The sequence below is a fragment of the Balaenoptera ricei genome, chromosome 1 (assembly GCF_028023285.1).
Source record: "Balaenoptera ricei isolate mBalRic1 chromosome 1, mBalRic1.hap2, whole genome shotgun sequence".
In the NCBI taxonomy this organism is placed as follows: Eukaryota; Metazoa; Chordata; class Mammalia; order Artiodactyla; family Balaenopteridae; genus Balaenoptera; species Balaenoptera ricei.
Window position 1 is genome coordinate 96891161 of NC_082639.1, and position 26034 is coordinate 96917194.

Sequence of the window (26034 nt, forward strand, 5' to 3'; positions counted from 1 at the left end):
CCGGAAGCCTATCAGCCCCATTTTCTCCCATGACCACAGCCCAGTGAGGTCTGGAGCAGGGTCTCCTAGCACCACCAGGGGGCAGCACCCACCCATCCACAGTAGGCTGTCACATGGCAGTCTGGTCAGGGGGGCTCTCTCCTTCCTGGGTTCTGAGCTTTTCGGAAATAGCAGGACCTCATACATACAGAATTGATGGAGACAAGCCCTATGTGGCCAGCTGCGGCATTATGAACCCTCCAGAAAATTCCAGAGAGGCCCAGGTAACAGGTTAGCCCAGAGCTCTAGGATAAAACCTTCAGCAAGTGGTGAGGTCTTCTCTGGAGGCCTCTGGCCTGGCTGAGTTCCCTTCTCCAGGAGCCGGGCAGTGTGTTGAGTCAGGGGCCCTCCCACCCAGTGCACTTTCACCCCGCTGCCTCTCCCAGGCTGGGCCCTCTGTTTTCAGTGACTCTTCCTGGGTTTCCCTACCCCGACCCCAGCTTTCTGACCTCCTGTCCAGGCCTCCTTTTTCTCTGGCAGTTTTCTCCCTCCACTTATCTCCCCACATGCTTCTCACCATCTACAAACACCACAGAGTGAAAGCACCAAGAGGGTGGAGATTTACCAGGGCGAGGTTGGAGGAGCTCTGTTTTGTTTGTTGATTTTCAGTTCCTGGAACAGCTTCTGGCACATAGTAGGTACTCAAGAAATATTTACTGAATGAACAAATGACTCAGGAGTGGGATGCTGGGATGGTATTTTTCACTTCTCCCACCCACCCCCACCAACCTCTCCCTTTTCTTGGAATGACTGAGTTCAGCCAGCCTGAAGAATGGAAAGTGGGGGAGAGACCCCAAGGGAGTTTGCCAGGACACAACCAGATAGGGCTTTAAAGCTATTCATTACAGTCAATTCTTTAATAACCGTGCTGTGGTTCTTCCTTCCTCATTCCAGCTTCTGGCCAGTCCTGGGTCTTCTCTCCCCAGTCACAATTGGGAGATTTCTTTTCCCCTGCAGCAAACTCAAAGCCAGCTAAACTCTGAAATGCAGACATCAGGTCCAAGGGGTAGGGAGACTGGACACAAAATGTTTGCCAGCAAATGAGTGTTTCTGACTACAGTTCAGGATGCTATTTACCTCTTCTGCATGTTAGTACAGATCACAGATCATCATCATTATTTTGGTTTTCTGACTTCATTAATGACAAGATTTTGCTTATAAGGATTCCCCATATTTGTACTGGGCTTCTATTCTAACCTTTCCTCAGAGCACCCCCAAGCCCCTGTCTTGTTTCTCCCAGTATAGCCAGGTACTGCCTGATCTGGAAAAGATGGTACACAGGTGTCCAGGGAAGGTGTGTTAATCACCTTGCATTTCTGCTTTAAAATCCTTCTTACAGTGATCTGGACAGACACGGAGGCTTGCCTAAAACTGTAAAAAAAAAATTTTTTTTTAATTAAAAAAAAGAGGATTAATTTAAAGATGTGGAAGAGGTCTGGACTTAAAAACAAATAAAAAATGAATCTGGACATTGCTCTTGGGATGAGGCCAGTCAAGTCGGGCTAGTGCCTAATGTTTTGGGTACAGCAGCTTCTCAATCACTTAGCAAACAGGTTCTCAGAGGCAGGCACTGTGGGAGCTATTAAGATGAAAAAGCAGTCCGGTCTGGAAGAGCTCAGGATCAGAGAAGGGAGATGAGACAGGAAAAGGGCAAAGTCAACTTGCAATGAGTGAAACAGTAGAACCAGGAGGTTGCTCCCTAGGATAATGATAAGCAACGGCTTTAACCTAATGATCTTTCATGGCCACCTGCCCCACACCCATAACAGCGCCAAGGCTACGGTTTCCTTCCGCCCGCCTAAACCAGGAGCTGCTTCTCTGCCCAAGGCCGCCGGGTCCCTTATTCCACCGCGGGGGCTTCGGTGACTGTGACACAGGCCGCAAGCATAGAGACCACGGGGATCTTGGGCCCAGTTGGGGGCGGAGTCGTCAGGAGGGCCTAACACAGTGTCTGGGGCAGGAGGGGGCAGCCTCCTCCTAGCGACGCTATCTCTCCACTCTTTCTTCCCCGGTCTCCAGTCAGTCACAATTAACCGGCAACAAAGCGATCAGCTTGGTGGGGACGAGGCAAAGGGAGCTGCCAGAAGGGGCGGGCGGAGGTCAGAGGTCAGGGGTCGAGAGCGCTTGGGTGGCAGCCGGACTGCAGTGGGAGGAGCTCTGGGCTCGGGGGAGGCGGGGAGCCGGGCCGAAGGGAGGCGGGAGGGGAGACGGCGGCGGAGGCGCGCAAGGCGTGCAGGCGGCGGGGGGGTTACGCGCCTGGTTTGGCTTGGCTTGGCTCGGCTCGGCTCCGCGGAAGAAGGCAGAGCTCGGCTGCCGGGGCCCTGCAGCGAGCCGGGTCGGCCCCACGCCGCGCCCCGCCCACTCCGCTCCGCGGAGGGCGCACCCGGGCGAGGCGGCACCGGGAGGAAAAGGCGCCAGCAGAGAGCGGCGTCAGCTGCCAACGCCGGAGGGAGACGGAGAGCGCCCAGAGCCGCAGCCCACCGGCGTGGAGGCAACCCCCGCCCCTAGGCCACCTCTCGCCCGCCCCCTGCTGCGGGCCAAGGCCAGCGCCCCGCCCGGAGATGGGTAGACGCGTGGATGGCGTGGCTCTCAGCCCCGCCAGATCGCAGGAGCCAGGCGCCGGGGCGCTGCGCTGAGGCTCCCGCTTGGTCGCTCGGCCGCCGCCCCGGAGACTCCTTCGCAGTGCCCAGAGCCCTGCTCCCGGGAGCTGCCCCGCCCCCAAGCTCGGCACAGCGCAGGACGCCCCGTCCGAGGCCCCCCCGCCCCGGCACGGCCCCCGCAGCGCAGCGCCCAGCGCAGCGCAGCTCCCCGCCGCTGTCGAGCCGCGGACGCAGGACCGGAGGCTCGCTCCTGCGGGCGCGCTTGTTTTCCTTGTGCCGCCTCGCCCTGCGCAGCACCCGCCCGCCCGAACGCCGCGTTCCGCTCCGCCCCGCCCGCCATCCGTGCCCTGCGCTGGATTTATGAATGGGGGGAAGAGGCCACATGCCGCCGCCGCCGCCTTGTGTTGACCGCACGCAGCCCGGGCCCGCGGAGCTCCGGCTGCCGTGAGAGCGCCGGCCCGGCCCCGGCAGCCGCTTGGAGGACTTGTTGCTGCTGCGCTGCTTCCGCCGCCGCCGCCGCCGCCGCTCCCGGGTCTCGGCGGGGACTGGGAGCCGGAGGGTGGCCCGTGTGAGTGTGAGCGCGCGCAGTGCGCCTGGACAGTGCGCTTCCTCGTCTGTTGTGGGGTGCAGGGGGGCGTGTCCCGGGCCCCGAGCGTCTGGGTGTCCAGTGCTAGCGGGGGAAGTGTGTGTGTGCTAGCCCTGCCTCCCGGGCGCCTCGCTTGGGTCCTCGGCTCTCCTTTTCTCCTCCTGCCTCCCTCCCCGGCGCTGCCAGCCCAAACCCCAACCACCTGTGCCCCCGAGAAATCCAACTCCTCCCGCTCCGCGCCCCGGGGGGGAGGCAGGGGCAGGGCCACGCCGCAGAGGGGGCCGCCGCGGCCTCCTGCCTCCTCCTGGTCTTCTCCCCCTCCCCCGTCTGACGCTGCCTCCTCTGGAAGGGTGTTTGGAGGGCAGCGGCCGCCCCAAGCCGAAGCCCCGCAGCGCTTCTTATGATCAGCTCGGTGTGTGTCTCCTCCTACCGCGGGCGCAAGTCGGGGAACAAGCCTCCGTCCAAAACATGTCTGAAGGAGGAGATGGCCAAGGGCGAGGCGTCGGAGAAGATCATCATCAACGTGGGCGGCACGCGACATGAGACCTACCGCAGCACCCTGCGCACCCTACCGGGCACCCGCCTCGCCTGGCTGGCCGATCCTGACGGCGGGGGCCGGCCCGCGTCCGATGGCGGTGGTGCAGGCAGCAGCGGCGGCGGTGGCTGCGAGTTCTTCTTCGACCGGCACCCGGGCGTCTTTGCTTACGTGCTCAACTACTACCGCACGGGCAAGCTGCATTGCCCCGCCGACGTGTGCGGGCCTCTGTTTGAGGAGGAGCTCACCTTCTGGGGCATCGACGAGACCGACGTGGAGCCCTGCTGCTGGATGACCTACCGGCAGCACCGCGACGCCGAGGAGGCGCTCGACATCTTCGAGAGCCCAGACGGAGGCGGCGGGGGCGCGGGGCCCGGCGACGAGGCCGGCGACGATGAGCGGGAGCTGGCCCTGCAGCGCCTGGGGCCCCACGAGGGAGGCGCGGGCCCCGGCGCCGGGTCCGGGGGCTGCCGCGGCTGGCAGCCCCGCATGTGGGCGCTCTTCGAGGATCCCTACTCCTCCCGGGCGGCCAGGGTGAGTGGTAGGAGTCTGGGTCTTCTCTCAGACCGAGACTGACCGACTTTACCACCGCCTCCCTCCCAAATTCCCCTGCTTTCCGTGGGTCCCCAGGGGAATCATCCTCGCCCCCAACGCTTCATCAGGAGATTGCACACTTTTGCACTCCTGACTTACTACTTGGACCTAATCCCAGCTCCTGCTTTAAGGCATCCCCTCCCAGCGAGTGGGGTGCTCTTAGCTGAGCTCTTCCACCCCCTTCTTCCTGCACAGGCAGCCTCACTACATCTACTCCCAATTCCTCTGAAGGACAGAGTCCTGGAGAACTGGAATGAGGCCTTGTGCTGGGGTCAGGCAGGATTTGGGGGAAAAAACTAGAGTGTAAGTGGCTACTCTGGCAGTTCCCTGTGTCCCATCTCATTGAAATCCTCCCAGCAGCTCAGTGTGCTAGGAACTGTGAGTTCTAGAGAAGGGGGCACGGGTTTCAGCCTCTTCAACCATAACAGGCAGAACTGGGACCAGAACCCAGACCTCTCAACCAGGTTTGGGAGAGCCCTTCTTTTTCCCAGGAAGATAAGTCAAGATGCCTGCCCCACGCCACGCCCCTGAGGCTTCCTGGACACCTGGGTTGTCCTGGCCTCTGCTGGGATGAGGGGAGAGTCAGACAGGAAGAGCGTAATGTTGCGGGCCCTTCAGGCTCCCGCAGCCAGTGGCCAGCCACAGGCTGCCTGGTGATGATCCCAGATTTGTTGCCGCTTCTTTCTTCCTACTGCAGCACAAATTGGCTTCCCAGAAAGCCCTGGTTCAGGTTACTGCTTGAAATAGGTGATGGGGATGGGGGCAGGGGGGAGAAGTGTAGGTTGATTTAGGCAAGATCTAGTCCCTTCCCACCATCCCCTCCCCAAGTCAGTCCAGTTTCCCCTAACCCGCTTAGGTGGAAGGCGGTAGTGGGGAAGGTAGGCTTGGGCATCTAAAAAGAAAAAAACACCCATGAAGGATGGCTTTAGATTCTTTAAAAAAAGAGACCCCTGGGGGTTGGTGTCTGATCTCATGGCTGGCAGCCTGAAGCCTGGCTGGGGTCTGTCTGGGAGACAGGAAAGAGCAGCGTGATGTGTTGGGTCTGGGGACTGCCCCCTGCTGTGGAAGCTGGTAGTTTCCTCTGGCATCCCAGGTCGTCATGTTAGTGAGTCTCAGAGCCCTGCCGCGCTCCCCAGCACCTCCTGTGCTGGGCTTCAACCCAGTCATGGAAGAAAAAGTTACACTCCCCTCACCCCCCCAGGGGAGGGCAGGAGACTGGGAAACGGGGCTGCAGGGAGGGGCTAGGCTGGCATAAATGCTCTACCAGGGCACATGCATCTCCTGCGTGGAAGAGGAGGGAGGAGCAGAGGGCTCTGGCTGAGGCGTACCATCCCAGGGCAGCCACTGGAAGGTAGGGGCCTTCTTCCGGGACTGAGAGCAAAGCTAGGGTGCTGCTTCTGTTTGCTCTGGCCCTGGCTGGCTGTGAGTCCCATGGGCTTCTCATGCAGTCCTCTAACCCTGCTAGTGTTCGCTCTCGGCTGGGTGCACGAGGGCAGAGACAAGTGCAGATCCTTCAGGCTCTTTCGGAGTTGGGGGTGAGGGAGGAGAAGGCAGATTTAGCTTGATGGAGTTGGGCAAAGGGGGCAAGCCAGGGAGGCAGGAATGAGATGAGGTGGTTAGGGGCCCTATTTCCGAGCATTCTGGGGCCTCTGAGGACTTTACATCTGCTCAGGTTCCTCCCCCTTTGATTCCAAGGGGCTGTACCATCAGTGAGTTTATTTTCTCCTCAACTCACTGCAGAGTGGTCCAGCCGGGGCTCTCTGAGTAAGCTCAGAGCCTGGTTAGCCCCTGGAAATCCTCCAGGAGCCCAAGATACTTGGCCCTTTTGATGTAGAATCACAGCAGCCAGGGTGATCCAGTTGAGGTCAGAAGTTTGGGGCTGGGCTGGGTAAATTCTTCCCACTTAACGAAGAAACCAGGATTCAGGGATGTTAAGTGTCATCACAGATCCTTAACTAATAAATAATAGAGCCAGCAAATCACCCCAAGTATCCTGCCTTCTGGTTGTTAATACTGATGTGCACAGCTATATGGAGCTTTGGTGGCACTCATGCCAGAAGGGGCTTGCCTCCTGCTGAGAGGCACAGGCAAAGGCAAGCCTTTAGCTGTTCCTGGGACATACAAGTGAGAATACAAAAGTTTAAAAAATTAATTGATAAGCAACTGCCATTTATTGAGCACACCATGCAGGTACTTTGCGTTAATCTCTAATCCTCCCAGTAAACTTACAGCAGAGGTATTATCCCCATTTAATAGACTGAGGCTGTGAGAGGGTAAACAACTTGCCTGAGGTCACACAGCTAGAGAGTGGTGGGCTGTGACTCAAAGCCAGGGCTCCCTCACTACCCAGCCCTTGCTCCTCGGATGATAACATGTTCTTGCCACTGAAGGAGGCTATTTTTGAGGTGGATCGTTTGTTACTCTGGTCTGGGAGGTGGCCTGAGGTTTTGTAACTCCTGTGGATGACATCAGAAAACCAGGGGCAGTTGGGGACATCAGAAGGGACACTACTCGGTTACGCCTCCAGGCCTGAGGGTCTGAGGTGCAGGGGTTCTGGGGCTATGCCCTCCCTGCTCTGTTTACCCCAGGCCAATAATACCCCCTGCCCCTGTGCTGTCCCCTGGGTCTGTGCGCATACCTCCCCTCCCTCGGCCTCCTCCCTGTCTCCCTGGAGGAAGAGGGGGAGGGGCCTGCAGCACTGTGGTGGGCTTGGAGTGCTCACCGAGGGCCAGTAAGGGCAGAGGAGCAGAGCGCTGCCCCGGGCATCTCTTCGCATACAGCAGCTGGTCATTTGAGTAGTGCGTTATGACAGGAACAAAACAGATACAAACGGAAAGTGAACTGAGCTGATTATGGGAGCCTGTTGCCTAGCTACCGGCCTGGCCCGCAGAGCCATTCCTGTTCAGGCAGGCTCCAGCCTGGGTGCCCACCCTGCTCCCTTCACAGCGGCTGGGTCCATGGGCGGCTGCTGCTGTGGTTCTGTTCCCATGGCCTGACCTGGGAGCAAGCACAGGAGGCAGGCTGGTCCTGTCCCCCTCTGCCCATTGCCCATGGTCCCAGGCAGAGGGAGGGCTCAGCAATGGCGAGGGTGGCTTCCCAGACTGAGGCGGACCAGTCAGGGTTTGGGCAGCAACCGGAGCTCTAGAATCAGGCCTTCCTCCTTTTCTGAGGGCAGACAGGAGGCCTGATGAATGGGACCCTGGGACACTCACCTCCCTCATCCCCAGTCTCCAGAGGTCCCAGGGGCTGAGCTGGCTTTAGTCCAGTTATCGGCCCTATTAAGGATGATAGTTCTCCTTTGGCTAAATCAGTACCTAGACTGAGTTTTCTCATAGTGTTTCCCCTCTGAGTAGAGGAGGTGACCCCACAGGATCCCACTGCCCCAGGAGGCAGCTGCAACTGGGGTTTCATACTGCTTGGGCATCCACTCTGCCAGCTGTCAGATGCTGGCACACCTGCACTTTTTTCTAATATCTGACCCATGTGAGGCAGGGATTATTAACCTCAGCTTACAGAGAAGGAAACGGAGACCCAGAGGGGCTTGTTCAAGGTCGCATAGCTGGTGGTGGAACTAGGATCCAAGCCCAGATCTTGTGCATCCACGTCTGTGCTTGTCCCCTGCTTCGGCCACCTCCTGGGGCTTCTGCTTGGAGAGGGCCTCTGACTTCAGGAGGGCCCTTCGGGGAGGGGAGGGCCCTTCTGCTCTCCTCCCGTCCCTTCACTTCCCCCTCCAAACTAAAGCCCCCGTCTCCTTGCTCCCTAGAATTGCTCACACCTGAGCTTGCTTTCTCTTTCTTTCCCTCACTGTGGGGCTTTTTATAGGACAGAAAGAAAGGGGGCTTGGTTAAGAGAAGAGACTAGGTGTTCCGTGGCCCAGGCAGAGGAATGAAACCGAGGCCTTCTAGGAAGGAAATGCAGAGCTTGCTTCCTGCTCACCCCATCTGAAGGCCCCAGCTTCTCCGGCCTGGGTGCTGCCTGGGACCAGCCAGCCGGTGGGCATGACAGGCTTCCGAGTGAGGGCCAGGACTCGCAGTCCCATGCCGTCTGGGTGAGGAAGGGCCAGGAACCTGAGCCCAGGAGGCTGGGTGCCCCAGCTTCCGCAGCACCCTTAGGAGGGCAGTGCCAGCATGCCCCAGGGCAGTCGCTCTACCGCCTTCCCGGGAGCGGAAGCAATGTTAGGCCAAGGGCTGCAGGCCTCCCCCCACCCCTGCCCTCAGGCAGCCTCCCAGTCTCCTCCTGGGTTTGTTTTCTGTTTTCCTCTCTTGTTCTGAACAGACCAACATTTGTCTCTGAACATCTTGTCTCTGGATGACGAGGTGTTTCTGCTTGTCACCACTTGGGGTGGGGTGTAAAGTGGGGGAAGGGATAAAATAAACTTGGGCTATTTTGGAGAGTTGGGGGAGGAGCAGGCAGGAACAGAGGCAGCTGGGCCTTGGGAACCGGGAGCCCCCAGGCCCTCCACCTCCACCTGTGGTCAGTGTCAGCCTGGGATGCTGGGCACAAGGGTACTCAAGCCACCTTTGTTCCTTGGCAGCCAGCCTGCCACGACCTGGCCCAGCTCCCTGCTGGGGATTTCTCTGGGCTGGGTGAAGGTTACTGGCCCCTGGCAGGCGTCCCCATCAGGCAACTGGCTTGACCCATCCCTGAGAGCCGCAGAGTCTTGAGAGCCCAGGTGCCTGGAGGGATTCCTAGGCATCCCTTTGTCATCTCTAGTCCCAGTTAGTAAGGCTGATGATCTCTCCTCGTGACAGGCTCTCTAGGACCAGGAGAGGGAGCAGGCAGTCAGCTTGGCTTCAGTCATTCAGAAAACATTTATTGAGCACTTAACTACCTGCCAGACACCAGGCTGGCCTCTATAAATATAAAGATGAGTTAGAGGTGGTCCCTGTTCCTAAAGAGAACCAGATCAGGTGGAGTAGGTGGCAGTTGGGGAAAATTGAGTGACAAGAAATGGTAATAATAATACAAGATAGATCAGGAGAGGGGCCACAGTAGTCTTAAAAAATGAAGTTCAATAGGAGGTGAGAGGGGGAAGTGATAAATCCCACCTGTGTGTGAGATGAGGGTTTGTTTGTTTGGAGGGGGTTGGTATGCAGGGAAGCTTCAACAAGGAAATAGAAGTTAAACTGGGTAGGCCCTGCATGATAGTGACTTAGCTTCCTTAAATAATTTTTAGAAGGAAGCCAGTTATAAATAAATATATAAATAAATATTCAATGTGGGTAGTGCTTAACCATGCAGAGTTAGGGAAGAAGGGAATTTCCTGGGCAGGGGACCAGCCAGAGCAGAGATAGGACAGCATGGGACAGAAAGTCTAAGGGGCAGGGGTGTTTTGACGGATAGGCAAGAACCTGGAATTGCATTTGTCTGGATAAGTTCTTGGCCAGTGATATGGACTGGACTGAATTCCTTCTGGGGCTGGGACTCATCGGCTCTAGGCAGCCAAGTGGCCCTGAGAGGCCCCAGGTGCTAGCTTGGCAGGGGCTGAGCATGGTAGAGGCTGGCTCTGACACCGGAACCAGAGGGTCCTGGCTCAGGATGGGAAGGCCCAGGGCCAGCCAGGTTCTGCTCTTGGGCAGCCCATGAAGGGAGAGGAGCTGGGGTCCCTCGGCTGGGACCTGGGCATCATAGTACAGGTCCTCACCCAGGAGCCCAGGGACAGCTCAGAGATGCCTTGCCTGGCACACTTCCTCTTCTTCCCTGCTTCGCAGCCCGCAGGGCTGCCCACTCCCTTTCCAGCACCACCTGGGCACTAGGATCTCACTTCCCCAGAAGGCTTAGCTCCTCATCCCATCCCCTCAGATCTTCCTCTGCAAGTGTCTTTGGCTGTGTTCTCAAATTTCTCTTCTCCTACACTTCATCCTTAATATAGGTTTTTGGGCATGAGTCTTCTTATGTTTATCTGTCCATCTGTCTCCTTGGCCCTTCCTCCTTGGGCTCCCCTCCCCTGCTCCTGCTGATTGTATTCAGTTCCCAATGACTGGTGTCTGTCACCTCCTCCCCACCCCCCCCAACCCAGCCTCTGCCAGATTTCTGAGCCACTCTAGGCTCGGTGGTAAGTTTTACAAATATCATTTCTTTTAATCCTCAAAATAACCCTATAAGATAGGTACTCTTATCCCTTCAATACATGAAGTATGCTAGTAGCCTCAGGGCCTTTGCACTGCCTGTTCCCGCTGCTTCTGGAATTCTGCTGGATCTTCACATAACTCATTCCCTCACTCCTTCAGGTCTCTGCTTCGATGTCACCTTGGCACTAAGGCCTTGCCTGACCACCCTATTTGAAATAGCTCCCCCACCCTCACACTTCTTAACCTCCTTTTTATTTTTCTCCCTCTTATACCATCTGACATACTATACTTATTTGTTGACAGTCTCCTTCCACTGGAATGGAAGGTCTAAGGGGCAGGGCTGTTTTGTTTCCTGCTGTTCCACAGCACCCAGAGCAGTGTCTGGCACATAGTAGGTACTCAATTTTCCATTTTATGAACAAAGATCCTAAGGCTCAGAGAGGGTAAGTAACTTGCCCAAGGTCTGGGCAGTAAGTAGTGGAGCCGGACTTGCGTCCAGACGTGTGTGACTTTACATTTCCGCCAGGGACAGTCGTGGGATGAGCTCAGTGAAGGAGGCTGGTCACAGGGCTGGCCCACCAGCTGAACCACCTGGGTCTCTGGAGATAGATGGGTCCCCAACAGGATACAGCCAGCCAGTGTGAGGGGCCCAAGGGAGCAGGAAGCTCGAAGGAGCAGCACTGTCCTTCACAGAGGCTAGGACCCTCCTGTCCAGGGTGGCGAGACCCTCCTGTATCCTCCCAGCTGGCAGGAGAGGGGCTGCTGCTGGCCAAACTAGTTCACACGAGCGGTTTTCTGCTTGGGCAGTTTTGGCTTTTGTTTTCTTTGGCTGCACCGTGCGGCATGCGGGATCCCAGTTCCCCCTCCAGGGATCGAACCCACGCCCACCGCAGTGGAAGCGGAGAGTCTTAACCACTGGACCGCCAGGGAAGTCCCTGCTTGGTCAGTGTTGACTTCCAGCAGAATCCATGCCTTCTGTCCCCACACAGTGGAAAGAACGGACAGCTTCGGCTATGGGAACCAGCCAGGTCACTTCTCCCCAGGCCTCAGTTTCATCACCTGTAAAACAGCAGAAAGGGCATTGAATTCAATGACCTTCCGAGTCCCTTTCTCTTCTGTGAAGCAAAGGCTTTGTGATATTTTGGGCTCCAGATCCAACTCGTCCTCAGAAGCTGCGCGCGGGTGTTCACGGAGGCCCCCTCACCTCCTCAGCTCTGTCACCATTCATTGAGCACTTACTGTATGCCAGGCACTTGCTGTGTAGAAGCTCATTTAATCCTACAGTAACACTACTGGGGGCACTAGTAGTGTCCCATTTTGTAGCGAGGAAACAGGCACAGAGTGCACCGTTTCCCTGACTGAGTGGCAGTGCCGGGATGAGGCACCCAGGCAGCTGACCCCAGGGCTCCTTAGCCCTCCTTTGCCCTCAGTCTCAGCTCCCCGAGGCCGCACAGCCCCATGTGTGGCTGGGGCCGATGGGGAGCGCTCTGAGGGGCCCTGCCAGCCTCGCAGGATGGGCCAGGGTTGGGGGAGCAGCACTGGATAGGAGGCTCAGGTGTGAGGCCTTGACCTCTAAGCTGGGTGATGCTGCTGCAGCCGCTGCCTCCTCGCTGGTCCCTTTCAGGTCCCAGTCAAGGGTTGAAAGCAGAATGAAAGCAGTATCCCTGCCACCAAAGGGAAAAGCCCTGGTGAAAGGCACCGATTGCAAGCAGAGCCACCACTTACAAAATAACTTGGCTTGGGGAATAATTTAGGGCCCTGAAGGGGTACCTGTAACTTCGGGACCCACCTGGGGCAGCCTGCCAGAGCACAGCCCACTGCATCTATCACCGCTCGGCCTTAGGTCTACCTGTCTGCTCAGGGAGTGAGGGCTTCCTGGGACCAGCCTGGAGGGGCCACAAGGGAAACTGAGGCCCCATGTAGGTTTCATCAGGGAGGAGTGGATTGTCCCCATCTGTTTGGTCAGAGAGGCCAAGAGGAAAGAGCTCTGAGCTGTGAGTCAAGAGACCTGGCCTCAGTTTAATCCTCAACAAGTCATTTGCCCTGTCTTGTGCCTCTGTTGACCCTGAGAAATGGACACATGTGGCTCCCCTTTCCCTGTCCGCATCCTCTGAGAGGGTGGCAGTGAGGGGTAGAAGTAAGTAGATGGGATGGTTCTGTGTTTAAAAAAAAAAAAAAAAAAAAATGAGTGAACACTGCAGGAATTCAGGAGGTTGTTCCCTAATGCAGGAGGGAGGAGTGGTTTGCACCCACTGGGCCTGCTGCAGAAGGAGCCCTTGGGGTGGAGTTGAGGAAGGCACCTTGGCCCTGCTGGTGAGAGAGTGGCCCTGGCCACAGCACCCGCCCTGCCCTCCCCTCCCTTTCCCTCCCTGCGCCCTCTACTCAGCCCCTGGGCAGCTCTTCCTGAACTTGTTTTTCCAAATCACCAATTAACTTCACGCTGGGCTCCCAGGTGGGCCAACTCTCCTGGCTAACCTTTCCTCAGAAGAGCACAAGCTTCTGCTTCCCAGGCTTCCTGGCAGATCTGGGATGTGCTGGCCCCACCCCTTACCCCAACCCCCTCTGCTTGGGAGGGCGGTGCCAGGACTCGCGGTTCCCAGCATCACCATGGCCACTGGACAGGTGCCTCCACCAGCTCATCTCTGGATGGCCCTCGAGAGCCCACAGGCTGGAGCTATTTGCCTAATGCCCATGTCAGCCCGTATCGTCTTGACAGCCCATTTCTCAGGGGAAGAAAAATGAAACCAGAAAGGGAACTTGAAATTCACCTTCACGGGGCAGGGAGGAGAAGCAAGCAAGAGAAACTCCAGGCAGAGTTGTCAAGTGGAAAAGGGTGTCTGTGGTCCGCTACCCTGCTTCTCCTAACTTGCCGTAACTGATCAACCTGTCCAAGTGTAAATAAGATAAGTCTTACTGTGTGGCGGGTGTCTGTCCCAAGCCAAAGGTACACATTCCTAAGAGTGAAATAGCAGTCATCAGGGAGCTGGCTGGGAGCAGTGTTGACAATTCAGAGAAGACTTTCCTGGGTCTATGAACTGACCCTGCCTGGGAGGTGTGAAGAGAAGGTACGGCCCCTGAGTTAAACAGTGCTGAGTTCAAGTCTGGTTTCCATCCCTTCCAGGCTGTGTGACCTCAGGCAAGTATATAACCTCTCTGATCTTCAGTTCCTCCATTGGAAAATGGGATGATGGGGCCTACCTCACAGGGAGGACTGAAGGTGCTAACACATATAGAGTGCCCAAGTATGCCAGGCACAGAATAGACGGCTAATGAATGTTCATTCCCAAAGTTCCCTCCTCAGACTCGCTCCTGCTCCAGAAGCCTTTGGAGGTGCTACTCCTTGCTTCATTTTCCCAGATCCCCCTGTATTCTCCACTGGTGTTTTGCAGTACTAAGAACAAGTTGTGCCCACCCACCTCACCCGTCTCAGTGCAGACTCCCAGGGAGGGAAGCATCTCTGAGAGGCATCATTAGACAGGGGGCAATGCTATGGCCAGGTGGAAATCAGAGTGGGGCAGGCAATGGGGGTTGCCAAGGGGTCGTGGGGCCACAGTCCTCCCTCATCTATCTAAGCTCGGCCCGCCTCTCAGGGAGGAAGCCCATCCCCACCTACCAAGCAGGACAGGCAACAGCAGGGGGCATGGACTCCAGCAAGGAGCACCCTGACAGTGGTGAATGGCATCACATGAATAACAGATGAAGGCTCCGTAATTGGTGTTATTACACATGCATTTCATCTCCATTCATAATGATTGGACACTTAAACCCAGCCATTCCTCTGCTGAATGCCGCTGTCATCATTCTAGCCGAGATCCCAGCAGCTGTCCAGATCAGCTGTTGCCACACTCTGATCCCAATGGGTGCAGTTTATTTTTTGTTGGCGCTCAGTGTCCCAGGAAATGTCAGTTCTCGGGAAGGGGAGGGGTAGCTATTCTGGGCAGACTACCCTGTCTCCTGCCCTGGAGCAGGTTGTCTTTCTTCAGACGCTTCTCACTGTCTGGGCAGTCAGCTCAGACATCCTAGGGTGAGAGGCAGGCAGGAGGGGCTGGGACTTGGGGCTTGAGGAGGTGGGTCACGGCCGGAGCTTAATAGGTAGAATGCCAGCCCCCTGCCTCTAAGCATATCCCTTGATGTAGTGGCCCTCGCAATTTAGTGTGTATCAGAATTACCTGGAAGGATTGTTGAAACATTACTGGACCCTCCGCCCAGCATTTGTCATTCAGTAGGTTTGGGTGGGGCCCGAGACTTTGCATTTCTAACGAGTTCCCAGGTGATGCTGATGCACTGGTCCAGGCCCTCACTTTGAGGAAAACTGCCTTAAAGCCTAGTTACTTGAGGTGTGGTCTGTGGACAAGCAGCCTCACCTGAAAGCTTGTTAGAAATGCAGAGTCACAGGCCCTGCCCCAGACCTCCTGAATCAGAATGGCATTTTAACAAGGTTCCCGGAGGATTTATACAGCCATTACAGTTTGAGAAGCCTCAAAGCACAATCGGGTTAGAGGTGGGCAGAGCTAGGCAGTAGGCAGGGCCAGGCAGCTATCATCCTCTGTTCAGTTCCTTCCAGCCAAAGGCAGCCTCTAACTTCTGGGCACCATGACAAGGATTGGGACGTACGGCCTTAAAGCACGCAAGCAGAGGGATAAAGACCCTCTGGGGATGGAATTCCAGCCCCAGACTGTGTACCTTAATCCCACCTCTCACCACCTAACAGACTGCCTGGTGACCCACGGCCCCTCCCTCTACAGGCCGAGGGCCCTGTCCCTGCTGGGTGCATCTCTCCCTGACAGCTGCCTTCACTCTCCTCCCCGCCCATAGGTGGTGGCCTTTGCCTCTCTCTTCTTCATCCTGGTGTCCATCACCACCTTCTGCCTGGAGACCCACGAGGCCTTCAACATCGACCGCAACGTGACGGAGATCCACAGAGTGGGGAACACTACCAGCGTGCGCTTCCGGCGGGAGGTGGAAACGGAGCCCATCCTGACCTACATCGAGGGAGTGTGCGTGCTGTGGTTCACGCTGGAGTTCCTGGTGCGCATCGTGTGCTGCCCCGACACACTGGACTTCGTTAAGAACCTGCTCAACATCATCGACTTCGTGGCCATCCTGCCCTTCTACCTGGAGGTGGGGCTGAGCGGCCTGTCGTCCAAGGCGGCTCGCGACGTTCTGGGCTTCCTGCGCGTCGTGCGCTTCGTGCGCATCCTGCGCATCTTCAAGCTTACGCGCCACTTCGTGGGGCTGCGCGTGCTGGGCCACACCCTGCGCGCCAGCACCAACGAGTTCCTGCTGCTCATCATCTTCCTGGCCCTGGGCGTGCTTATCTTCGCCACCATGATCTATTACGCGGAGCGCATCGGCGCCAGGCCTTCCGACCCGCGGGGCAATGATCACACCGACTTCAAGAACATCCCCATCGGCTTCTGGTGGGCCGTGGTCACCATGACGACGCTGGGCTACGGGGACATGTACCCCAAGACGTGGTCAGGCATGCTGGTGGGGGCGCTGTGTGCACTGGCCGGCGTGCTCACCATTGCCATGCCCGTGCCTGTCATTGTCAACAACTTCGGCATGTACTACTCTCTGGCCATGGCCAAGCAGAAGCTGCCCAAGAAACGGAAGAAGCACGTACCTCGGCCGCCTCAGCTGGAGTCGCCCATTTACTGCAAGTCGCAGGAGACCTCGCCCAGGGACAGTACCTACAGTGATGCCAGCCCCCCTGCCCCAGAAGAGGGTGTGGTTGAGAGGAAACGGGCAGGTGAGATTGGGGGTTGGGAAGGAAAGCCACCTCTCCCCCAGTGGCCAGGGGAGTTCCCAGGTAAAACTCAGCCCTTGGAACTTGGGATTGTGCTTTTATTGTTCTGGGCTTCCCTAAATATAAGGCGTGCCTTTATGAGGGCACAGTATTGAGGCTGAATATCTATTCTCTGATAGCTTCCTGAACATCAGGCTCTGTGGAGTGAGTATCCCACTAAATTTAGGCTGCTATGGGCAGTGCATGGGGCTGTAAATTAGAAGCCTGGGTTTCTAATCCCATCTTGGCCATTGCGCTGTGTGCCCACAGGCCAGTCACTCACCCTCTCTGGGCATAGACTCCTCACCTGTAAAACGGGAATGCTGTCAGTGTCTTACCCCGACTTTGACGAGACCCAAACGAATGATGGCTATGAACGTCCTTTAAGAAGTTAAAACCACTTTACAAATATCAGGCGCTGTCATTATTAGCTGGAGAGTAGGGCAGCTGTTCTTCTGAGGAGAATCAACACATGAATCATTTATTTCCAAACGTTCCAGTCTAGTGTCTCTTGGCCTGATAAATGTGATAACGTAATGGCAGTGGGAGGCTGCCTTCTGTTTGGCACAAGCTAGATTGAGTCCTGGGCTCGGGGTTTAACATGGGACGGAAGGGAACCAAGAGGGAGCAGCCCAGACAGTGTTGGGAGAGGGGAAAGGAAAGGTGGAAGAAACTGGGAGCTGCATCCTGGAACGAGAGGACCTGAGGGTCTGAATCGTGCTCTTCAAGGATGAAAAAGGCCACCCCAGGAAAGCTTGCTTCTACCTGAGTCAAGAGTGAAAGGAAATTGGCTTCACCCACAGCAACGTGAAGTTAGGTTGGAGAGTGGGAACCCAACTGTTAGGTACGGGATGGGCTCCTGAGGGAGGTATGGGATTCCTAGCATGGGGGGCCATTGGATGCCAGGCCACTGGGGAGCTGGGCGGGGGGTGGGGGGGTGCCAGGAGACTAAGGTAGCAGCTCCTGTCTCGGCTCTGGGGGCAAAGTGGGACTCGTCCTTGTGGGGAGGTGCCTGACTTGGGACATTCACCTGTGGCCTGTTGGTGGGTGCCCATCCTACGTGTTGGAGCCACTCACTCCCTGGGGTCATTCAAGGGCCCGGGTCCTTCAAAGACCTTGATGGAACAGCACCCATTAGGCCCCCCTCTTCTCCCCCACCAAAATGGTACCCTCTTCCCCAATCCCTGAACATAAATCTCCCAGCCAGTACCCCAGGGAATTTCAGCTCTACCCTGAGGTCCATTCAGGGCTCAGAGGGTAACTTAATATCAAAATGTACAAGTCCCTAGGCTGGCTCCGCAATACCTATGGCGCCATGAGCCGTTCCTTAGCCTGACTCTAACTGCTCGGTCACAGAAAGGGCATTCCTGGCCACTGCCTTCAGACCAAGGAGCCCCCCTTCTCCAGATCCCAGGGCTCAGCTCTCATCTGTGCTGCTGCGTGCCTGGCAGAGCAGGGTTGGGACTAAGAGCCCACAGCGGTAGGAGCTGAATTGGAGCCTCTTCCCCTCGGGGTCCTCCCCAGACACAGGGGAGCCCCGAGAGCAGAGGGCTCTAAATCCTTCAGGCACTGACTCTGGCTTGGATGCCTGGTGAACAAGAATAAGTGCCTTCGGGTGGTCCAGGAAGACAGCTGCGGAAGCCACGCTAACAGTTTAACCCTGGCAGTGCTACCCCTCACCCCAACAAGCCAAGCGTTCTCCTAGGGAATGCAAACTCATCCGAGTGTCAGCCTGAGCCAGACCCAAGGAAGAAGCCGACTCTGCTGCCTGCCTTGGACTGATCTCAAAGGGCCAACTTGGGGAATCCCTGCTTTTAGGGTATCTGTGGCCCTGGCCAAGGCTGGGAGAGAAGCCCACATCCTGTCCCCTGCCCACCAGGACCAGACCCACTCGCTGGCTCTGGCAACACTCTCCCCTCGGGTTGGGTAAGTGATACTTTAGGTCTGGGATCAGCCCTCATGCAGCCTTCTTTCTGTCTGCCCCTTTAGACTCCAAGCAGAACGGCGATGCCAGCGCGGTGCTGTCAGACGAGGAGGGAGCCGGCCTCACCCAGCCCCTGGCCTCCGCCCGCACCCCGGAGGAGCGCCGGGCCCTGCGACGCTCCGGCACCCGAGACAGAAACAAGAAGGCAGCTGCCTGCTTCCTGCTCAGCGCTGGGGACTTTGCCTGTGCCGATGGTAGTGTCCGGAAAGGTATGGCTCCCCAGGCTGGGCAGGGGGGTAGCCCCCACGGAGCTGAGTCTCCCCAGTGTCCCCCATGGAGCTTGAGGTCTCCTCCTCCTCTGAGGCCATGGACACCATCTCCTCTGCCTCGGATGCGCCCTCGCTTTTAGGATGGGTCCCCTGATATTCCAGTTCCCGGATTAGAAAGGCCTGTAGCATCCCCAGAAGGTACACAGAGCCCCCTGGGTGCCCACGGGGAAGACAAGTACTAGAGGGTGAGGGGACCCCAGATCAAGGCTCCTGCCACCCCCTCCATTTTATTGCCTCTCTTCCTCTGGTTCCTGCAGTGGTCTTCAGGCCTGGCTCCGCATGGTCATTGCCAGCCTTCCCCTAGGCCTCCCTTAAACACAGCTCAGGCTTCCCCAAGTGAGTAGTCCTGGGAGATGCCAACACCATTCAGGAGTCAGGGTAAAAATGGGGTGCTGGTGTGAGGTCTTCAGAGAGCCTGGCTCAGGCCCCACCTCCTGCGTCCTGCACTGGGAGGTCTGCAACCCAAATCTGCAAGCCCCTGAGATGGGACTGTTCACTCCGGGTAGAGCCAGAAGGTGACCAGGGGGAGGGGTGGACAGGGAGAGTGGGTCCCCTCTGAAGTGCGTTCTGAAGGATTTGGCGAGTTCAAGGGAAGGCTGAAATTCCATCCGCAGACCCCATGCAGAAGCTGGTCAGTGGAGCTAGGGATTCCTGGCCTGAAAAAGTGGGACCGAAATGATTAGGGATGGTTGAGAGCCAATGGTGGCTGAGAGCCAGGGCTCTCAAGGCCAAGTGTCCCTTCTGCCCAGCTCCTCATCACTTGTGTTTTTCCTGCCTTGTCCCTGTGACCTAATCTCTCTAAATAGCCTGCCTAGTTTCAGGATAAACCCCAACTCTCCCCGCAAAAAGCTCTTCCCTGGGTTTGCAGGCTACTTCTTTACTAACCTTCTTTCAGCCCAACACCCCGCCGCCACTTGCCACCATCCCCAAACCTCAGACCAAAGTCAGGTTGAGTGAGGCAGGGGCAGTGGCTGCTGTAGGAATAACCTGTGATGTCTCTGTCCCCCCAAGGATGTCCCTTGGCCTGCCCAGCCCAGGCAGCCTCCAGGAACACCTCCCCAGGCCCTTTCCCTGGCTTGCTCAGCGCCACTGTCCCCAAGGGATCCCCAGGGCACCCTGACCCTAACCAAGACCTGAGAGGTATGCGTCGTGCTTTGCTGGGCATGTGTCCTACTGGGTGGCAGAAGCAGGAACAGCAGCCTGGAACCTGGAGATGGCCCGGAGGCTCAGACTCCTCACACCCTCTTCTGTGTTCTTCTGGTCACCCCTGGCCTCTGTGTAGCCCACTCCTTGGGCTCTGGATGTGCCTCTCCCTCCTGCCCCCACCCCAAACATGCTGTGGCTTCCACTGTGTCCTAGTTCAGACCCAGAGTCTTGCTCTGGCTGGAGCATGCTAAGTGGATGGTGTAGAAGGTGGGGTGAAGGGGACTCCACCCCCCAGGTAGGACTTGAGCAAACGGAACTGAGTCCTGATCACCCCTGTTTTCATCCAGAGTGGTGAGGGGCTCAGTGGAAGTAGTGGTGCGCAGGAGGCTGTGAGGTTGCAGGTCAGAGCAGGGACCATGAGGGCCTGGGGAGCAGGTCCCATCCGAGGAGGAGACTCTGTGTGTGCATGCATGGGGCCGGGGGGCCTGCGTCCCACCACGTCGTATCTCTCTGGCTGCTTGTGGCGCCCGGCTGCTCTATTTTCAAGATGCCTCCACACTGCTTCTTGGCAACAAGCATGTAGCTCAGCCAATTAGAGTGACCTTCGAGAGGGAACAGGTGGGTTGCTGGGAAACAGGCCCTGCTAAGCAAGCGTGGCAGTTAGCATCGCCAAACTCCCAGTGCGCGCTCGGCAACTTTCCCTGTGCCAGACCACGCCACACTTCTCTGCGCTTGGGCTACGTTCAGGCCCAGGAGTGAGTGGGCCCAGGCCTCCCCCGGCCACCAGCACAGACCCCATGTGACCCTGTAGGTGCATGTGACTGAAAGTGAACTCCCTGGAAGGAAAGTGATGAGTGCTAATTAGGGCGTCTTAGGGTTGAGCAAGGAGGGTACTGAGGGCTGTAGGGTCTTCATGCAACTGGAGGGAAACCTACCTGGGGACAATGATAGGGCAAAGGTCAGCTGAGTGTGGGGCCCAGGGGTCCATCCAGAGACCAGAGAAAGTCAGGGAGCTTTTCCCAGGGGGACCAGACCCTTCCACCCAGTCCCGGGGCTGCCCGCCCTGCAGGGTCCCCGGAACGTGGATCCCATGGAGCATCTCAGGCAAGGAGCTGCGCCCCTCTGACCCACGTGCCTTTTCTTCACCAAGGCTGTGAAAAGTCCCGGAGTCTAAACAACACAGCAGGAGCTGCTGGAACCAGTCTGGGGCTATCTCAACTGGCATCGCGATACAGCTCACCCTACCCTCCAAGAAAGCTCCTGCTCTCCCACCCCTTCCACCCCCTCACCAGCCCACCCCCTGGACACTCAGCCCCGTAGCTGGACCCTCGGCTCACCCCGCCCCTGGGCACACGCGCACAAACAGGCACACTCACATGCCTCCAGCCCTCGTTCCTCCTGGGGCCTGCGGAAGCCAGGCAGGATGCAAGAGAATTCAGGGCCCCCAGGCCTCTCCTCCACAGCACCCAGCTCCCCAGAATGTTCAGCTCTGGGACCTGAGAGGGAGGGAGAGATTACTTCCAGGCCTTCTATCCCGCTCGCTCCCGTCCTGAGCTGAGGGTGCCGTCACCCCCAGGACTGTGTCTCTGGGCCCTGCCTCCCCCTCAGGGTCCCACCTAGATCACAGCAAATGCATTTCCATCCCTCGGGGCCTTCAACCAGTAACCAAACAGCCTGCAACTGAACATCTCTGTCTGTCTGTCTGTCAATCCCACACCCAGACCAGCCAGGAATAAGGCTGTCCCCTGGGGCATCTCTGCCGGTGTGTGAGGGCTTGACTCCTTGGGGGAGCAGTGCCACCTGATATTCTCCAGCCCTGCCATGGGGTGCAGGTGGGCGTTCCTAGAGTCAGAGCCCCAGGATTGGCTGCCGAGGCGCGGGGAGGTCCTCCTCTCGGGGGTGGCGCCCAGCAGCGGAGCCCAGCATCCCATCTGCACCCCGAGCTGCAGTATCGCTTGCCACGCTGCTTCCTCTGCTTCCCCGACAATTCTTCTTCCTCTCCTGCTCCCTCCAACTCCCAGCCCTGCCTCTGAGTCACCTGCCGCTCCCACCCAGCCTCTGTGCTCTGTATCGCTGCCAGAACCGGAGACTCATCTAATTTCTATAATTAAGTGTATTCATTTACCTAACGAGCCAGGGAGCACAACAGGTCTGTGAGTCATTGAGTGAGCAGGGGTGCGCCCCGGGCAGGGGCAGCTGAGGGGAAGTGTAGGGACTGAAGCCATCCTGCGCCCACCAGCTCCCTTACTGGCAGCCTGCCGCGCCCAGGGTGGGCCGAGCCGCAGGGGGCCCCTCCCCAGCGCACCAGCCAGGCGCTCCAGGACCTCCTCAGCCCAGGAACTCGGAACACCTCAGGCAAGACATCGCCTGTTTCACCTGATGGGAATTAGACCTGACAGCAGAGCCGTGTGCCTGGCAATTTTTAGAGTCAGATTATGCAACTTTGTCGAGGGAATGACTAAGTAAGGTCCATGTCTGCTCCTTCCAGAGTGGGCAGAGATAGGTACCGCCAGACAGCATTTTTGGGACTTGGCAGGAGGCTGGGGACTCTGGAGGCCACCCCAAAAGGTGAGCTGGGCAGAAAGGTCAGACCGTTTCATGGCGCTGGAGGGGTGATGAAGAGCCTGCTCCAGGAACATCCCCATTTCAATGCCTTCTTCAGCCTTGGGCAGACACAGGGATGTCCCTTCCAGGAAAGTCTGTTCAGGGTGGGTCCTGGGCTCCCCCAGCCCTGCTGTGGTCTGTGGGGCCTGCCTCCTGCTTGCTCTCAGAATGACGAGAAGAAGAGCTGAGGAAGATACAGGGGCGTCCATGCCACTGCCCCTCAGAAGGGGACACGGACAGGGAAGCCCTGTGGAGCAGGACGGGGAGCAGGGCACCTTCGACCCTTTCAGCCCAGTCTGAGAGCCCAGCTTCTCTTCCGGGAGGATGGGTTCGGTCCTGCCCCTGCCGGGCTCCCTGGTGCAGGGGTCCCGGCTCTGACATGGACACGATGAGCTGGGTGTCCGGTGTAACATGGGCACCACAGCTATTTTCTCCTCTCACTCGCCTTTCTGGTTCAGGGAACTGAGGCGGCTATTTCTGTGGCAGCCCTCAAGTTGTCAGGAGCCCAAGTTTCCACGGCACCCACCGCCTCCTTCCCTCTCTTCCCTCCCACAGGGACGGGTATGCTCATGGCACCCCCATGGTGGGCACAGATGTCTCTGGGCGACATGATGCAGGAGTGCCAGGCTGGAGCCCCTAGTGCCTTGGGAGGTGGGCTCCCACACACCCCTCCTGTCTCTCTGGCTTCTGTAGGGTTGACACAGGATTGAGCGTGAGCTGACGGGAGAGCTGAGTAGGCCGCCTGCCCCAGCTCCTCTCAGGGCCCTCGGAAAGGGCAAAGTGAGCCCTGGAGTTTACAGAGCCCCACTGTACACCAGGCCCTGCCTGGGGAGGCGGCTGCCTGCATGGGCCTCAGGCTTGCCCAGGCCTCGGGCCTCCCTCCTCAGGAGAGGGCACTCCCTCCCACCCACAATCTGAGAGTGCAGTTTGCTTTACCTTGGATCTGGACTTGGACCTCTGCCCATTACTTTGGCTTCTAACAGCCTTTCCCCTGCAGCTGGGGCCCAGCCCCTCCCCGCAGAGCAGGGAAGCAGCCCGGTTAGGAGTTGTTGCCCCTCCAGTTTGTACCAGGGCTGCTGACAACCCTAGAGGCCACTTCTCAGCCCCCAGGGCTTCTGAGAGGGGTGGCTGTGAGCTGGAGCCAGAGGGGAAAGTGCCTGTTCAGCCCAGAGCCCAGACTGCATGGGAGTCAGAGGGGAGGCTGCATAACAGCTCCGGCTGCCCTTTCACAGAGCCTCCTGGAAGGCGAGGGCCTCCTCTGCCCTGGCCAGAGAACATCGCCTTCTCTGGCATGATGCCTGCCCCCGCAGCAGCCTCCTGCCTGCCCTACCTGCGCCCCAGTTGAGAAGGTAGGGGAAGGGAAGGCCCAGGCCACTGCCGTCCCAGGCTGAGGAGGAGATGCCGAGAAGGGCTCACTGAGGGGTTGGGTTTCCTGCTGTCTCTCCTGAGATGGGCACAGTCATCCTCCCTGACCTTCCCCTTCAGCATTCACCCTCCAGCTGCTGGGACTCTGTTCCTGCCAGATTGAGGAAGGGGACTGGGCAAGACACGGCAGCACACTCAGGAGCCTTCCTCACCAGCCCCCTGGGACAATGGACTAGCCCCAGGTGGTGATGGCAGATGGAGCTATGTCAGGGGGGAGCACAGGCTGGGCAGGCAGCAGCCCAGGCGATGGCCTGTGGGCTGTCAGCCCCCACCCTGCCAGGAACCTCTCCCACTGCCTCCATGCCAGGCTGCAGAGCTGTGGTCCCTCTTCCCACTGCACTGCAGCTTTGAGGACCTGAGGTCTCCTGGTTCCTGGAGCTCATTACCTAACAGGCACAGAGATAAGCTGTAACATCACCTATGGGTCACCGTGGCCCAGTGCTGGGTTGGCAGAGGGGTGATGAAGGGCTCACCCCCTTTCCTCCCTATCCCCACTCTTCCTGGACTCTTAGCTCTGGGCCCCATGCCTTCCAGCTCCGCTCCTGGCCTACTCCTCAACCCACCGCCTATAGGTCAGCAGCTGCCTTCCTTCTAACATCTCATTCTTTGTTTCTCCCTTTCTTTTGCTGAACTCCTTACCCCCCCCCCCCCAAGAAGGCAATGTTGAGCTGAAAGTGTGCGTCCCAGTGTCTCACACCCTGTGCTCTTTAAACACAGAGACCTGCCAAGATGCCCTCTCGTCCAACTATGCCCAGGCTGAAGTCCTCACCCTCTCTTAAAGCGGCACCAACGTGAGAGAGACAGGCAGACAGACAGAAAGCCAGAGGCTTAGGGCAACTCTGGAACCCAGGCAAGAATCTTTCGCTGGGAAAGACTCAGATATCCTTGATTGCACAGGACTGATGGGAAACCTCCCATGTGACCCTCGGGGCCCAGAGCCATTGGGTCTGATGTTCTTGTTCTGTTGTACATTGAAGAGATATATATGCACATATAGTATCTATATTCATACATACTATACTATTGTGTGTAGTGCATGTGCTCTTGGTGGTCTGTCTTCTTCGTTAGGCTATGTCTCCCCAGGCCCTCGCCCCACCCCCACCCTCACTCCCTTCCCCTTCACTGATTCCTTGTTTCTGCTGAATATGTGTGTGGAATATCCCAGGAAAAGTGTACCTGGGAACTGCCAGTCCAGCTGGGTGGTCCCTGGCTAGACTCTCCCTCTTGGGAGTGTTTCCCCTGTGGGCCAGAGGCCTGTGGAAGGCCAGATTGCCCCCTAGGGTCACTGCTCCACTAACCTCACCCCACCCCAGATTGGGGCTCTACCTCCCACCCCACGCCCCAGTTGTTGGGGGACTTCCCGGGGCTCCTCTGCAGCTTCTTCCACTCCTTTCTCCACCTTCCCTGTGTCCTTGACTGAGGGGGTGTTTTGTCTTTTTTTATTTCTGGTTTTTTGTTCTGTCGCCTTTGTCCGTTTGTTTCCAAAGATGCTGCTGGGCGGACGGGCAGGGAAGGGGTCTGTCTGCCCATCTGGCTCAGGGGTCTGAGAAGGGAATGCTGCGGGCGAGCGGAGACCAGTTGCAATACAGTACTTCCTGGCTGGTGGCCGGAGTATGCGTGCAATAGCCGAGGCCAGGTGCCCCCTTCGACCTTGGCCTCTGCCTCTGCGTAGGCCCTCCCTCCCCACTCCCAGCCCGCCCTGCCCCTCCCTGGTGTTGGTCGTCCTTTTCTAAAGCTGTCCCCTCGTGTGTCTGAGGCATGCCTAGGCTGGGCCCTGCCGCCCTGTCTGCATGCCTTTGACTGTCATGCTGTGCTCAAGCCCCAATAAAGACATCTGGAGCGTCCTGCCGTGCTCGCTGTGTGAGTGACTGCCTCCGCCTCTCCTTTCTGTATCTGTGGGGACCTCCCCGGGCTTCCCCCCCAACACCCGAGAAATGCAACACACTCCTAACCCGCCCCCACCAGGAATCACCAGTGCAGCCCAACCCCTGCATTTAGAGCCAGACACGAATGCTCGAGATGAAAAGTGATCTGGCCAAGGTCACGCCAAGAGGACTAACCTGGGACCCCGGGCTTCTGGGCAGTGATCTCCACTGCTGCCACCGCGCCCCACCCCCACCCCCAGCAGTAACATGGAAGAAGAGACTGTTGTTTGTTTAGGGGGTTCCACTGTATTCCTGCTTGTTTTGCAGGGGGCATCTTCTCTTCCCTGAAATTGCACCAGTTCTATGTGGGCCAAGGCCCTGGGGATGCCGAAGTCGTTGTGATGACTGGATGGATGGCTGATGAACTGAGGCCGACAAGGGGCTGGGGGCACAACTGGGACCACTTAGGGCTGGGGAGTGAATGGTCCTGGGCCTAGAGAGGATGGGGATGGTGGTGAGTGATGCTCA

General features: G+C 57.8%; 1 protein-coding gene across 3 annotated transcripts; it reads left to right on the plus strand.

Moving 5' to 3' along the window:
- Positions 1 to 2334: 2334 nt before the first annotated feature.
- On the plus strand, positions 2335 to 25485 carry KCNC4 (potassium voltage-gated channel subfamily C member 4). 3 transcript variants are annotated; one of them, XM_059927480.1, is made up of 4 exons: positions 2335 to 4294; positions 15241 to 16177; positions 18203 to 18406; positions 24296 to 25485. In XM_059927480.1, exons 1-4 carry the CDS (start codon positions 3626 to 3628, stop codon positions 24418 to 24420), a joined length of 1935 nt encoding a protein of 644 aa, XP_059783463.1. In that variant the 5' UTR covers positions 2335 to 3625; the 3' UTR covers positions 24421 to 25485. The 3 variants fall into 3 exon arrangements, with proteins under 3 accessions (XP_059783463.1, XP_059783471.1, XP_059783452.1); XM_059927488.1 differs by having other exon boundaries at positions 24359 to 25485; XM_059927469.1 differs by having other exon boundaries at positions 20682 to 24388.
- The last annotated feature ends 549 nt before the right edge of the window (positions 25486 to 26034 follow it).